General features: G+C 37.1%; 1 protein-coding gene across 1 annotated transcript in view; it reads right to left on the reverse strand.

Moving 5' to 3' along the window:
- The window catches only part of LOC121505985 (FERM and PDZ domain-containing protein 4-like), a 55,198-nt gene that overhangs the window by 23,988 nt on the left and 14,586 nt on the right, over positions 1–16,624 (reverse strand). Inside the window, exons 3-5 of the mRNA XM_041781447.1 lie at positions 6,355–6,506; positions 3,097–3,199; positions 328–373 (exon numbers count right to left, since the gene is read on the reverse strand). Of these exons, the coding sequence (XP_041637381.1) occupies positions 328–373; positions 3,097–3,199; positions 6,355–6,506 (301 nt within the window). The remainder of the gene's footprint in view (positions 1–327; positions 374–3,096; positions 3,200–6,354; positions 6,507–16,624) is intronic.

Consider the following 16,624-nt stretch of genomic DNA (forward strand, 5'->3'; position numbering starts at 1 on the left):
GTCACATTTTTTACTGAGAGGTCATATTTTTAATGGAAATGCTGGTGCTAAAATTATTCATGTATTCTGAGAACATCTGGCTCTTCTTGGCAGGGTGAGCTTCAAAGTTGAATGTCTTTTAAGTTGACTTTTGGGCGCCTCTGTTAGAGTGTTAGGACAGTGGAGTTAAAAACTGGCCCGCATGGCTTTGTACCACAGCTTCACAGTGAACAGAAGTTGCATAGATATACAGACCACAGATAAATATTTAGATGAATATACATTTAAAACTCCACTGCAGGCCTTTAAAACTAAAATAATGTGACTTTACAGAGCTGCTGTACTCACAGGATACGGCTGGACAACGGTCAACATGATGGATTCTTTGCAGCTCCTAAAGCGAGAGGACAGACAGCAAATCACAGAGTCACTAAATTCATCAGAAACACAACAATCAGAGAGAAAAACAGCTGCAGATAAAGAGAAAGGACTTGATTAGCTCTGCTGAAAATAAATGAGACGCCTCTGGCAATCAGCACTTACAAGTGGATGCAGTTTAAACTATAGAAAACACACACATGCAAGCTAATTAGTTTCCCATTTAGAGGGTTCAATGTGTGCACTGAAGGAGCGGAAAACCTTTTCCTAAATAATGAGTTTTAATTTTTCTGATTGTTTTGAGAGGCTGCTTGAGTTTCAAGCAGAAGTGTCTTCACCAAGCATGCATATGGAAAAGAATGGAGAAGCATTTTAGTTCCTCCTTGCACTTAAAAAGTTATCATTTTTTTGTTGTAACAATGCTCCTTGGAAACAAATCTTACATCATTGAAAAGCCTGTTTATTCCCCTTTAAATGGAGCCACATTTGTAAGGAGCAAGCATTTGTGGGATGAGCAGCAGAGCTGAGTATGTGGGCTGCACTCATGAAAAATGTACCAAATCTTCTCCCCTCTGAACACTTGTGGGATCAGCTTGGGCATGCTGTTTAGGCCAGAGTGACCCAACACAACCACATTAGCTGACTGGTGACAAATACTGGATGGTGAATGGGATAACATCCCACAGTAGTGTGTGACCAGGTGGCTACTGAAGCTCCTGTTTGTTCAGTGAAGAAATTGTTAAATTGCCAATATGACTTGTTTCTTCAGACTTCAATCATCCAATCTACCAAACAAGAGTCAATGGCAGAATAAGCTGGCAATACAGTGACAAAAATGGGCTAAAAATTACCCAAAAGTGCCAATAAATGGGAGAAAAGCAGCAGCAAAAAAAGGGCTGAATGCAGCAGAAATTAATTGGTTAAATTAATTGGCAAAAACTGGCTAAAAAAGGCAATGAAATTGCTAATATGGGCAAAAAGTGTTAAAAAAATCACTTAAATGGGTGAAAAAATGGCAAAAAGGATAAAGGATAAAAGTCACAAAAAAAGTTTTTAAAAGTGGCAAAATCGGTAAAAGTAGTACAAAATTGCAAAAATAGAGTAAAAAAGTGGCTAAAGAGGAAAAATATAGCAAAAGGTGGCTAGAATAGGCAAAAAGATGCCAAAAGATGTTGCAGAAATTGGCTAAAGTTGGTGAAAAACAATGGAAAAATGGGTTAAAAGTGACCAAAAAATTACCCCAAAGTGGAAAGAAATGGGCTTAAAGTGGGTAGAAAAAGAAATGGGTTGAATGCAGAAGAAATTGGCAAATATGGGCAAAAAGTGGCTGAAACGTAATATAGAAAGTGTCAAAAAATGGGTAAAAAAAAGGCAAAACAGGAAAAAAACTGCAAAAATGGGTTATATGAAGCAAAAACTGGCAAAAAATGGACCAAAAGTGGCAAGAAGTAGATAAAGCAATCAAAAAGTTGCATAAAGATGTTGCAGAAATGGGAAATAGCTGTATAAATGGTGAAAAATGGCAAAAGTGGGATAAAAGTGGAAAAAATTATTTTAAAAATTGGCAAAAGTGGGTGAAAAGTAGTTAAAAATTGCGAAAATTGACATATTGTGGCTTAAAGAGGCAAAATGGCAAAAGGTAGCTACAGTTAGCAAAAAGATGTTGTAGAAATTGGCAAAAAGTGGTAGAAAACAATGCAAAAATGGGTTAAAAGTGACAAAAAAAAAGAAAGGAAATGGGCTAAATGCAGCAGAAATTGGTAAAAATTGACAAAAAAAAGTGGCAAAAATGGGCAAAATGTAGCTAAACAGGGCAAAGAAATTGCAAATATAGGCAAATAAGTGAAATAAAGAGGCTAAAGTGGATGAAAAAAGGCAAAACAGGATAAAAGGGGCCAAAATGATAAAAAAAAGCAGCAAAAAGTTGAAAAAAAATGGACCAAAAGTAACAAGAAGTAGATAAAGTATTCAAAAAGTTGCAAAAAGATGTTGCAGAAATGGGCAAAAAGTGGCAAAAAAACAATTAAAAAAATGGGTGAAAAGTGACAAAAATGGTCTAAAAGTGGCAAGAAATGGGTGAAAAGCAGCAAAAAATTGATTAAATATGGCAATAATTGAAAAAAAGTGACAAAAAGTGGCAAACGGTGGCTAAAGAAGGCAAAAAGATGTTGCAGAAATGGGCAAAAAGTGACAAAAAAAAAATTCTGTTTGGCATTGGCAAATTTTTCATGGGTGCAACTGACATACTTAGCTCTGCTGCTCATCCCACAAATGCATGATCCTTACAAATGTGGCGCCATTTAAAAGGAAAATAAACAGGTTTTCCAACAAAATTACATATTTCACCGAGTAAATAATAATCTACCAAACACACATCTCCTTGTTTTTTCTGCTGGGTTTATATCTGCATCCATGCATTTCAAATGATTGAATAAACCGCTGTGATGCCTTGAGAGGAAGCTATATATATTTGAAACAGCTTCTGCAAGTCTTTCTGAAATGTACCAGGTCCAAATGTGCTGATCGTTCACATTATGGAGCAAAGTTAACAGACCAAAAAAATGATGAGTGAAGTAGACAGATCTGTCTTCTGATATACGGGCCTTTAAATCTGAGGTAATCAATATCTTTAAGCACAGGTCTTGGGGCTTTTTTCCATTTCTTTATGAAATAACTTTGTGATTGATCTGATCCGTAATAATATTTATTCTGAGAGATTGGGGTGGCTTTTGTAATCACCTTACGAGGTCGATGACTCGCTCTCGAGGAGCCGAACTGACGGGCTCGTCGTTGATCATGATGATCTCATCGCCTGGCAGCAGCTTCCCCTCCGACGGACCGCCTACAAGCACACAAACATACAAAAACAAGCCGTGAATGATGACGCAGCAGCACGAGGCTCTGCTGGATGGTCTGTGAATGAATCAGTGCCATACATATGTTATAAATGTGTCACATCCTCTCTGGCTGTGTTGGCCTCATGGAATAAGTGTAATAGATGGAAGCATCCTCCAGCACATCTCTTCATTTCCTTGGCCACTGACTCTTAATAGAATATTCATCACTTCATCTGTCAGCTCGGGATTCACCACCGATTGATTATCCAGACGCCTAATCAGTGCGTGTCTGTGCGCTAACTAAAGCTGACAGCTGACGGGAGAGAGTAAGCAGCAATTTAGAAATCAGGCCGTCAACCAAAATAAACAATAAACACAACATTAATCTGAGCTGATTCTCTCTGCCGAGGTTAATTGTAGCCGCATGTGTAATCACATGATGGCTAAGCCGGGGAGCAGCATGGTTTCCCTCTCAGCGATCAATACAGCCACTGTCAGTGATTAGCTCTCTTCAAACAGGAAGGAGGAACTAATGAGAACACTCAGTGCAGCCTTTAACAAACTCTAAGGTTCTAAGAACAGCTGGTAATGAGGATTACTTTTTCAGGAACTTTTTATAGATTCCTTTTTGGGGCTTTAATTTGGAAAGGATGGGATGGCAACACCATAACACCATTAAATCCTCTCTTTTTGAGTATCAGTTATTGATTTTCTGGCAGCTATTCTACTAGTATCATATGACCTCCATGTAGGGGTCAATCTGGACTTTTTCTGACCAAAGCAGCTAAACTTTAACACTCAGTGTCGTCACATACAGTTAAAAAAAGGTGTTATGACCTGTAAGTCCAACTTATTGAACCGAAAGCATGCAAGCATGGCCCAGTAAAATGGTACTTAGTGGAATTTTACAGGCCTTTATTTTACATGCCTGGCTGGTGAGAAGGATCCCCACAGCATGATGCTGCCACCACCGTGCTTTAAAGTAGGAACGGTTTGTTTGTGGTAATGTGCGGGTTGTAGCGTCCAGTCTGATTGGTCACAAAGCTCCATTTTGGTCTCATCAGACCAAAGAACTTTCTTCCACTTGACCATGGAGTCTCCCAAATGCCTACCGGTGAACTCTAGTCCAGAACATAGATACAGGTGATAATAGAAATGCAGTTTTAGCTGTTTTAAAATTCATTTTAAGATATGACATAATCATAGCCGTGATAATGATGAAAATGATGACAAAAAATAAAATAAAATAAATAAAAATGATAATAATACTGCTAATAATAAAAAATATTTAAAAAATTTTTTTTTTAGCAATAGTAATAATAATATTAATAATAATGATGATGACGATAATAATAATAATAGCAATAAAAATTATAATAGAAATGCTAAAATGATGATAAAATGTGTAATAGTTCTAATAATAATGCTAATAATAAAAATTATTAAGAATAATAATATTAGTAATAGTAATGATAATAATAGTAATAATATTGATGATAATATTAACAAAAATAATAATGATGATGATGATGATGATAATAATAATGATAATAATAATAATGATGATGATGATGATGATGATACCAATAATTATGCTGATATTAATAATAATAACAGAAATTATAAAATAAAAATATTAGTCATTGTTACAATTATAATGCTTATAATAAAGCTAACAATAATAATAAAAAATAATAATAATATTAATATTAGTAATAATCATAATAATTATAATAGAAATGCTAAAATTATAGTAAAATGATATGAGTAATAGCTTTAATAATAATGCTAATAATAATGCTAATAATAAAAACTATTAAAAATAATAATAGTAGTATAGTAATGCTCATAATAATAGTAATAATAATGATGATAATAATAACAAAAATAATAACAATGATGATGATGATGATGATAATGATAATAATGATGATGATACTTATAATAATGCAGATAATAATAATAATAAAATAAATTATAAAACAAAAAATATTAGTCATTGTTACAATAATAATGCTTATAATAGAGCTAATAATAAAAATTATAAAATAATAATATTAGTAATAACAACAACAATAATAATAATAACAATAATTCTAATAATAATAATGATGATGATGATATAATAATAATAATAATAATAACATGCTTATAATAATAATAAAAGAAATAATAAAATAATAATAATAATATAATAACATTAGTATTAGTTATAATAATAGTGCTAGTAATAATTCTAACAATAAAATAATAATTTAAAAAATATTATATTAGTTATAGTTAAAATTATAGTGATAATGATGATGATGATTATGACAATGATGAAAACAATAATAAAAATAATAATAATAATTATTATTATTATTATAGAAACTAGCCAACAGTTGTTGTTTACAGAGCCTCTTTCATCTCAGCTGCTGAAGCTTTTCTCTGAGTTGCTTGAAGTGTCCTTTTGTCTTTATGGTGTAATGGTAGCCGGGAATACTGATTAACCAGTAACTTGACCTTCCAGACACAGGTGTCACTTATTTCACATTACATATTTTTATTAAACTGGCATTACTTTGATGAAATCTGTTTTCACTTTGACATTAAAGAAGATTTTTGTTTATCAGAAGAGCCAAATCTATATTAATCATGATTGATTTATAAAATCAATAAAGAGGGTGAATACTTCATAGGCTCTGTAGGTACAGTTCAGCGTCGGTACTTTCTTACTAACTACCTGTACTTCTACTTAAGTACAGAATGTGAGTACATTTCCACATCTGATTACTTTATTAAAGACAGAGCAGGACAAAGTGGATGATAATAAGAGTTTTGTTCTGCATGAGGATAATTAATAAAATTAAAAAGTCCACTGGCAGCAAGGACGGGAACACAGGAAAAAAGACCCACCAGACTAAATCAAGGTCAGAGTAAAATGAAAATGAGAGTCAACCCAAGGACTCCAGTTTTAGTTGGAATAAATGCTCAGTCACTTAGACGCACGTCTGTAAGTTTAAAACTTTGGTGAAGTCAAAAATGCCACTGGTTTGAAGAGGCAGGTTTAGTAAATGCAGCTGTTTTGTGGTTTTATGCCTCCTCAGGATCACAAGCCAAAAAAACAAGCAAAGTAATCAGGTCCCTTACAAAGTATTGATTATTGCTTTGTGCCTACCTGGAGTAACAGAGCGGACCACCACAGGTTTCTCGCTGCCCGCCACAAAGCCGAAGCCCAGGACGGGATCCCGTCTCATCTCGATGAGGCGAGGGGCAGGGGGGACCCCATCCAGGTGAACCTCCTCCAGGGAGCTGCTGGTGGACACTTGGCTGGAAGACCAAGGGAAAAGAGAGTGTGAAAGTGTGAAATGAGGACAAATATCTACACTTGGCTAAAGAAATAAAGGACATAGAAAAAATAAAGGATGATGTGTAACATTCAGAATACCTTTGGACCTATTCATCAAAAATATATAGATGAGTCAGCAAACACACAAACTTCAGGAAGATGGGAGTCTTTGATAGCCTGCTTCTATAAAGGAGGGTCTGTTAGATAAAACGATTCACTGCACATTAAAATTCAATCGATGCATTCATTCTCACAGTAAAAATAAGCCTCAGCTCTGGAGGGAAAGGTTACACTTAGCATGATTTAATGTAGCTATTCAACCTTAACTTTTCATGACTTAGAGCTACCTATAAAACAGAGAACAGCTCCTGTACTCGGACAAAGGTGTATGATTTGGAAAAACAGTTTCCCCTTAAATACAAAGAAAAGTCCTCAGATGGTTTAGCATGAAAGTGTACTGATCATTAAAACAAGTTTCTACAAATGTACTTTGTACCCCAGCAAATCTGACAACAAATGATTAATGTCTACAACCAAAGAGCGAGCAGCAAAGTTGAATGATGGACACCGGTTGTATACATAACACAAAATAAAAGATAAAAGGTGGCGTGAGTTAAAACTTCTGGCTGTTCTGTTACTTCTTAGACCTAAAGCAGTAACATAGTCTAGCATTTTATGATCATTCAAAATGTTTTTTTTTTCTGTTAATTTCTATGATTTTTAGTAATGGTGAATGGTCTCTCGGCCCACATAGAGAACCTCTGGGGCCCAACAGTGGGCCCTGGCCAACACTTTGGGTAGCACTGAACTTGAGAACTCTATATCATTCCATACAATACAATAGGGAACGGTACTAGAAAGGGAAAATCTAATTTTATATCTTTATTTAATACAAAACTATATGAAACCAGTTAAAACAATAGGGAATGATACGATACAATATGATACAATAGGGCACATTATGGTAGGGTACAATAACAATAATAGGGTACAACACGATACAACACGTCACGACTTGAAACGACACGGCCGGACACGACACAATATGACACGATATTATATGACAAACACGACACTAAGACACAACACGACATGATATGACATGATATGATACGACACAATGTTATACGACAAGACAAGACAAGACACGACACGATACAACATGATATGATACGACACGATACAACACATGACAGGATACCACAAGACATGGCACGACAATATAAGAAATGACATGACACGATACTATACCACACGATGTGATATGACACGATATGACATGACATGATACATTATTTGATATGAAACAATACAAGATATGATATGACACGATATTATACAATATAATACGACACGACACGATAGAATACGACATGACAAAAGAAGACAGGATACAACACGATACGACACGACATGAAATGACACGAAACGATACAACATGATAGGATATTACACAATATGACACGAAGCGATACAACACTGTACGACACGACACGATGCGACACAATACAACACAATATTATACAATATGACACGACACGACACTGCACGAGATGATACAACACGATACGATACAAAAAAGACACAATACGGTACGATATGATACGATACAAAAGGACAAGGTACGATACGATATGATACGATACGATACAATACAATACTATACAATATGATATGATAAAATAGGGTATGGTATGATGGGGTACGATAAGACATGAGATGTTAGGATACAATATGATACAATACAGTAGGGTATGGAACAATGTGAAACCTAATAAGTTAGATTAACTCTTATTTGTTTTTAAAAATTTGATACCATACAATACGATGCAATATGGTATGGCACGATGCGTTGCAATAGGGTACAGTATAATACAGCATGGTTAAGTACCATGTTATAACAAACCCTATGATATAGTACAAAATCAACTGATAATTTACAGAACACCTCACTGGAACCATGGGTAAACTTGTCTCTGACCTCAGTGCTAAACATTCAATGCCTCTACAGTTGAAAAAATTAAATATTCTATAATATATTTACAATTCACTTATCCCAAAAGACTTGACTGTGTTTCGGTGATAGTTTGGGGAGGAAAATAAACATGAATACTGAGCCATGGCTGTAGCAGAACAGCCAGCTCAAAATGAGAAAAAGTAACTCTTGTTTATTTTTCTCATTTTAAGTTCCTGCTCTAAACTTCTTTATTCGTGTGGCATTAGACGTAAAACGTTCAGTATGAAGAAAACAGTTAAACATGTACGCACTCCTGATTCATTATGAGTGCTGCTGGTGGTTATATTGATCCACCAATATTTGACATGGCTTTACTGTGGCTTCAAATTCCACCTTGCCTTTATCATTGCCTTACTGCAAGTCACTGAGGATGAGAGCACCACTAAAATGTAAATGCTCCACATTAAATTAAAGCTTCCCGCTCGCTGAAGCTCAGACGCCTGTCTCGAGCGGGACATGGAGAATGCAGAGTGCCTGTTAATTAAGAGGTGATACACTTTCAGTGGGGTTAACTCATTCTCTCTCTTTCTCTTATTTCCAGCCCTCCCCTCTTTCACAGCTTAAAAGGCTCCCTTGGCAGCCATTGCTTTCTCTCTGCACATTAAGTTCAGTACGAGGTGTCTATTGTTACCTGGCCAAAATCCATTCCATCTTCATCTGCCTCTATCTATACAGTGAAGCATATGCATTCCAGCATAATCCATCCTAACCTTCATGAAGTCATGGATAATTTGTCTGCAGATTTTAGCATTAACCTCTAAAGCGCATGTTTTATTTTGGCAGCATTGTTTCCAGCTTCTGCAGTCATTACAACATACATGCATACCTGCTGCTCTGCCTAAATCTGCTCTGATGACATGTTTCAACTGTCTGGCCTGCCACTACGTCTCCCACCAATCCAGATCAGACTCAATCTCATCTATCGTACTTCCCCTTTGCACTCTCCTGTTCTCACATTGATCTGTGTTGTGCATATGGCGCTCAAAAACCTCAAACTAAATCTGTCTGTAATGAAGCATGTTCCAATATGCGATGCAGGCTCATCTTCCTTGCCGGGGCCGTTGGGGTTTAATCCCCACAGGACGGCAGAGCTTGGATGTCAGGGGGTCAGTGGAAAGCTGAATACAAAAGGTCAAATCTTTTCATTGGAACTCGATGTGGATGAATGGGAAAAGCAGGCACACAAATGTAATATGGAAGGATGATTCAGGTTCTTGCTGCGGACTAAGAACGTTGAGAATTGCATCATTTAATTGAAAAACAGCTCACTGGTGCGAAATAGGAGTCAGAGTAAATCGTCTGTGACACTTTGGTTCCGTTTCAGCCAGGCTTGGGGTTAGAATCACAGACTTAGACATCATTATCACGAGCAAGCTTCAAAGGACTTCAATGGATTACCACCTTAAGTCAGAAAAACATGTAATTCAGTCTAGGACGAAGGGTTTCACGGCAGAGTTACATAACAAGCTTAAAAGACCAAGTTAACCTTGGCTAACCAGCACCATAAAACCCAACAAATGAGAAGTGAAGGGTGGTGTTAAGATGTGAAAACAGATGAGAGTTTGTCCAACCTGACTTTTTCTGCCCAATATCTCCTAAATCAGCAGTTAGAAATAAAGGATCCCTGCATGCACAAGGAGGCAAGGGAAGGATGCTAATAGTGTCCCAGCAAGGCCAGCTGGAGGGTGTGCACGCTATGCAGCAAAAACTTGACAGACTCCATAAGGGGGGATGAAGGGGACAGCTTTCCAGGGCCCAGCCAAGTGGGGGGTCAGTGGAGGTCTATTGTAAAGGTAAGTACATTTATTTATTCAGCCATAGTATATAGCATTCTTCAAAATGTAAACACCCTTTTTTTACACCAGGATAAACAGGGTAAAAGGGCCAAAAATGTGTTTAAAATAGCACAAATTGACAAGATTGCTTAAAACCAATGTACAACAAGCAAAAGTGGCGAAAAGCCATCAAAAAGCAGCAGATTTGGTGAAGTTGTGGCAAAATGGGCAGAATAAGTGGTGGAACGGTGTCAAAAAGCGGGAAAAATGGGTAAATGGAGGCAACAGAAGCTGAAAAGTTGCAAAAAATGGGCTTACAGAACCAAAATGGGCAAAAAAGTGGTGGAAATGCATAAAAAGTGGCAGAAATGGCTAAAATTTGGAGTAAATGTACAAAAAAGTGGCAAATGGGTAAAAAAAAAAGCAGCATCACTGGCTTTTGTGGAAAAAATGGGCAGGATAAGAGGTGGAATGGTGTCAAAAGGTGGCAAAATGGGTTTAAAGAGCCAGCTGAAGCTTGAAAGTTGCAAAAAAATGGGTTAACAGAGACAAAGTGGGCAAAAAAGTGGTGGAAAGGCATTAAAAAGTGATATAAATGGCTTAAATGTGGCTAAATGGGCAGAAAAAGTGGTGAAAAGCTGTCAAAAAGTGGCAAAAATTAGTTAATAGAGGCAACAGAAGTTGGAAAGTTGCAAAATATTGTTTGACAAAGGAAAAAATGTGCTAGAAAAGTTTTGGAAAGGCATGAAAAAGTGGCAGAAATTGCTAAAGTTTAGCAAAATGGGCAGAAACTGGAGAAAAGGGGTTTAAAAAGGTTTAAAAAAGAAATGGTTTAAATGTGGAAAAATGGGCAGAAGAAGTGGTGAAAATGGGTTAGAAAGTAGCAGAAATGGTTAAAATGTGGATGAATGGGTTAGAAAGTAGGGAAAACTGTCAAAAAGAGGCAAATATAGAGGCAACAGAGGGATGTTGCAAAACAGTGGTTCACAGAGGCAAAACATGCAAAAAAAAAAGTGTTGGAGATGTGGCAAAGTGGGTGGAAAGAAAGTGGCGAAAAGGGGTTAAAACGAAGCAGAAATTGCTGAAATTTGTTTAAACTGGTCAGAAAAGTGGTGAAAAGGGGTTAAAAGTAGCAGAAATGGCTTGAATGTGGCATTATGTGCTGGAAAACTGGCAAAAATGTGGCAAAAATGTGGCAAAAAAGTGGCAAAAATGGGTTAATAGAGGCAACAGAAGTTTGGAAGTTGCAAAATGTGCAAAAAAAGTGTTAGAAATCGCAAGAACGTGGCAAAATGGGTTGGAAAAAGTGGCGGAAAGGGGTTAAAAATTAGCATAAATTTATAAAAAGCTGTTACTTCTCTCAAGTCCATGGAATGTTTTTATTTTTTTAATGTCTCTTAAAAAGTCTTACACCTTTACAAAGTGACAAAGTATTTCTGAGTAATTCTTAGCCTGTGGCACAGCTTTGAGTGGTAACGGCATACTTCCAGGTATCTGCTGTGAACCTTATCGCTGCTTTTTCATGCTAATGTTCTCATTCAGTCTTGTGCCAGTGTATGCAGTATATAAGGCCTCAGATCAGTCCCTCTTTGACCATGGATGGTACGTTCCTCATGCAGTCAGTGTGAGAAATGAGTGAAAAACATCTCCAGTATTTCTGAATGTCTGCCAGGGAGTTTGATGAAATCAGATTAACCTGCTAATCATACACCACATCCTCTCAGCCTTTCTACTGCATCTTGAAACTTTGTAGCACTAATATTTGGAAGTGAGCGCTCCTAACAGACACCGGACAGCAGTTATGTGCAAAGGCAAAGGTCAAAAACAAGCCTATCTTTGACCTAGCCTCCAATAGTGACCGTTTATCCCAATATCCGTCCAGCTGCATGGATCACAGCTGTTTCAAAACACAGAGCGGAGCAAAGGATCCCCAAACTTTCTACATTATGCCTGCCACGCTCAGCAGAGTTACCTGTCTGATGCAGTTAAATCAATCATTGGCTCTACTCACTCTCCCTCTTTTATCTTTTTTGCTCTGTCTCGCAGAAATCCAATTGTGATACTCAATCTGTGTCACCTCCTCTTAAGCCAGCAGCTTTTCCCTGAGAACAAAGCCACATAACCGGAGCTGTCTGCCTTGTCATATTAGACTCCCGCCTCATGAGGAGAGGAGGGGAGGATTTCATGGGGGAGTGGTAACGATGAAGAGGATAAGAAGTGCGAGGAAAGCAAACATGATAAGAGGATGAAAAGAGAGTGAAAAAGAAGAGAAGATATAATGGAGGAAGGAGTTGGAAAGGAAACTTTATTATTCTTGGGCAATTTCTGCATCAAGCCACACAGTCAATGCAAGTCGACACGGCAACACGGCTCATCAAAATACGGCGAAATTGCCAAAATGAGCAGTGGACATTTTTGCACACAGTTTATAATGTTTTCTAAGTGTCTAGGCGTTGAGCCAATGTTGTCCAAAGAGCTCTGCTAGAAAGGCAAATGAAGCCAGCAATCAACAAAAGTCACTCAAAACGAGCACATCAAGAGCAGCAGCTCCATTTAAACACACACATTCACATTCTGCAGAGCCAGTGTTTGCAAAGCCAAGGTTACCGTGCATATTATCCTGGATGCCAAGTGTGTGATAGATGTTCAGACTGAGAGTTTGCATGGAAGTTTCCACCTGCAGGACAAACTCTCAAAGAGTGGTGCGTGCACAGGAAGAATGCAAAATCTGAGCGATGGCTGCTAACTGATGAGCTCATCCTGACCACATCTGTGTGCCTAAATGCACTGGTTTCTTCAATGTGATTGGCACATTAGATATCTGCATCAATGAAGCAGAACAGATGTACCTAATAAAGCGATCAGTGTGCAAAAAAAGACAAACGCCAAGTTGAACTGAGCAGAAACAAGTTCTAAACCTGCACCAGCACTTTACTTTTCTCTATGCCTGCTCTATCTGTGATGTTTGATCCATATCATCTGTTAACAGAGCTTAATTGCTTCATTTTAATCCATTCACTGAAAAGATTTTTTAAAGGCTGATGGAGATAAATCTATATCTTTAAGTGGATGTTTCTGCACTGTGCATGCATCATCAATCAAGTGTCGGCTTAAGAGCTATTTTTAAAACCAAGTAGAGGCATGGTATTGGACAGGAGAGAACAATTTTACTGCGGACATTTGATTTAAAATGACAAAACATAACAGTGTGGTTGATTTTAAAGCACCCTCGAATTTGCAATTTATAGAATGAGCTTCCTCCAAGATAAAATACGATTTACTGGTTCCTTAAAGAAAAAAATCCCTGTTAGCATCAGCTCAAAGATAAAGCATGATGATAATTTTAAAAGCTTAGTTATAAGACATGCAGAAAAAGCCACTCTAACCAGGTCTGCATGACAAGATTTTAATGGTAAGATGCACACTAAAAGGGAGCCTTACAAACTCTAAAATTGTGCATCTTTCAAACAAGTGAGCATACATAGGAATGCGTGCAATTAGCCAGCAAAACCTTTAAATTTAGCACCCTTTGGAGTTGCACAAGAAATAAAAATCAGTTAAATTAACAATACTGATTGAGCCCTGCATTGCTGGTCAATTTTTTATGTTGAACACCATGTCTTACCAGCAGTGTGCAGGATCCCAGGCTGTGCAAACTGGATGTGTTAGAGGGATATTTCGTGATTTTTGAAGTTGGTTGGTATGAGGTACTTGGCTATAGTAGTGGCATTAGCCTCCAGTGATTTCTGTGAAAGTTGATTTAGTGGTTATTATGAGCTCAAAGAGATCCGCAGCATAATAGCTGTAGATGGTAACGTTTTATCTGCGTAATTTAATGAGTTTTACGTAAAAATGGGCCAAGAAAATATGTTTGCTTGCCTGTTTGCTGTGTCGAAAATGTACAAAGCGATTTATTCATCCCTCCATGTCAGGCACTAATTTACGCACTGTGTACTGATCCTCTGATCAGCTGTGTGGATCTGCGGGCTTCTACAGGAATAATAACACCACACCAAGCTAAAACAAAGATAACATGAGCAATTACGACTTGAGTGATGATGATGCGCCGTTTACTGTGAATACTAGAGGATATTTGTGAACTGGAGTACACCGAAGATGAACTTATAGAGATGGAGAATCAGCAGGCTGAAAGAGAGAGCAAAGAAACTTCATTTGAAAGTTTTGAGCAGGAGAGATCCAACTTCAAGAATCCTGAAATATCCCTTTAAATATCTAATTCTGCCCTGAAAGTATCAGAAACATCCAGGACTTTTGTTTTGAAACAGAAGTGCAGTGCGTTGTACTGATTGGCATTTACGCTGAATAGTTTCGCCAAGTCAGAGCATGACATTTTAAACACAGATATTAACCCTAGGAGCTCACCGCTATTTTTTTCACCATCATGTCTCATCTGGACTTTTTGTCTTGAAAAGCTTGTAAAACATCAACCCTGTAGTACACAGTCAAGCTATAAACATCCATTTTTTGAGGACAATCGGGGCTTTAAGAATTTATCTACTACAGTAATGCCACTTGAATTTTAAAAAAGTTATAGGACTCTAAAGACAAAAGAAAAAACAAATTGGAATTTGAAACTCAGATTTTTACTTATAACACACAGAAAACATTAGTGACTAAGCTTTTTCTTTGCACAGACTTTTTCGCCCATCTTTAGGGGACACAACGATGAAAAAAAAAACATTCTGTGACTAACGGTTTTCAAAATATCGACATATATACAAAGAGAAGTCCATGCGCGTGTTTATGCAGTTCAATTCATGCATGCCATAAACAACATGGCGATGTCCTGGGCATAAAGTAAGTGATAGAAAATGGACTAAAAATGGATTAAAAGATGCTTATTGTTGGATCTAAAATTGTGGATTCAATCTGTAAAGACCCCGAAAAATCACCGAAGTTCTGGGCTTGCTAGAACTGCACCTTTGAGGGCTATGGCGCCCTTGAGGGTATCAAATGAACAACAAGAAACTCAGTATGTGCCTATGACTTATGGTTCAAAAGTTATCGTTTTTATAAAATGTGTCACTTCTTGTTTTTTATGACAATGCCATCCTCAGGGACCCAGAAAGTCAGCCAAGTTCAGGGCTCACTAAAAAATGTTCTGTCAGAGCTCTAACTGCATGGAGAACGTGATTAGAAAGGCACAACGGAGAGCTTTCAGGGAAAAAAAAACAAACAAACAAAAAAAACAATTAAGTGTCTACGACCTACGGTTGAAACGTTACCAAGTGATTTGTAAATGGATCCATGCCGCGTGAGCTCTAAGGGTTAATATTTTTGATGCACCGATATCTCCACTTTTTAAAATATGCGGGCAACATCTGCTGAGTGACGAGAATACATGTGAATCAAGCAAATACTCCTGTTAGACTTCCCCTCTTTTACAAAGAAACTTGGCCCCTTTTGATGCTGCTTTGCCTCCATTAAACAATGCAATCATTAAACATGTTCAACTATTAAAGTACTCAGGTATTTGGCTAGATCAGGACTTTAAAATCACACATTTCAAATTTTACTGGAAAAATAACACCCAACCTCAGGTTTTTTTTCCAGGATTTAGTCTTGCTAATGAATAACACAAAGAGATTGTTCAAGCTATAAATCCGCCTGGTTTGGATTATGGAGACACTATCTATGCACAAGCAGCTGTTTCCGTGATGAAGCTACTGGATGCTGCTCTTTGCTTTATCGTTAAGGCTAGATTCCATACTTATTATTATGACATTAACTGGTGACTAGTGGGTTATAATGTTCTGCAATCATGATGTAAACAAGCATAGCTAGCAGCACTGACAACATCTCATAGAGGCGATGCAGTTTGGGAGTTTATATGATTTAGAGAATGGAGATCATGTTTGTAGGCTTTGCCAGGTTATAAGAACATAATACCAAGAAACTAGGACAAATTGCACCCACATTCAGCTCAAGCATGTAGACCAGGGGTGTCAAACTCAAGGCCCGTGGTGCACTTACACCCGGCCTGCAAGATTACATCATATTCTTATTATAACTGGCCCTAAAACATGAGGTCTGCAGATTTGCTCCAGTGTGAAAATGTAAACTTAACCTTAATGATATCAAACATCCTTAAGTCATAAAAATGTGAAAAAACTAAAGCGTAAAAATAATTAGATAAAAAGAAATGTGGAAAGAGAAATTCATTTGTGTTTTCATTTCATATTTCAATTTTGCACTGCACAATTATGAATTCAATCTATTATTCAGACTTTTTTCATGTTTTTGCCTTTTATATTTATTACTTTGACATTTTGCCTCATATTCTGAC

Source organism: Cheilinus undulatus, linkage group 24, assembly GCF_018320785.1.
Source record: "Cheilinus undulatus linkage group 24, ASM1832078v1, whole genome shotgun sequence".
NCBI lineage: Eukaryota > Metazoa > Chordata > Actinopteri > Labriformes > Labridae > Cheilinus > Cheilinus undulatus.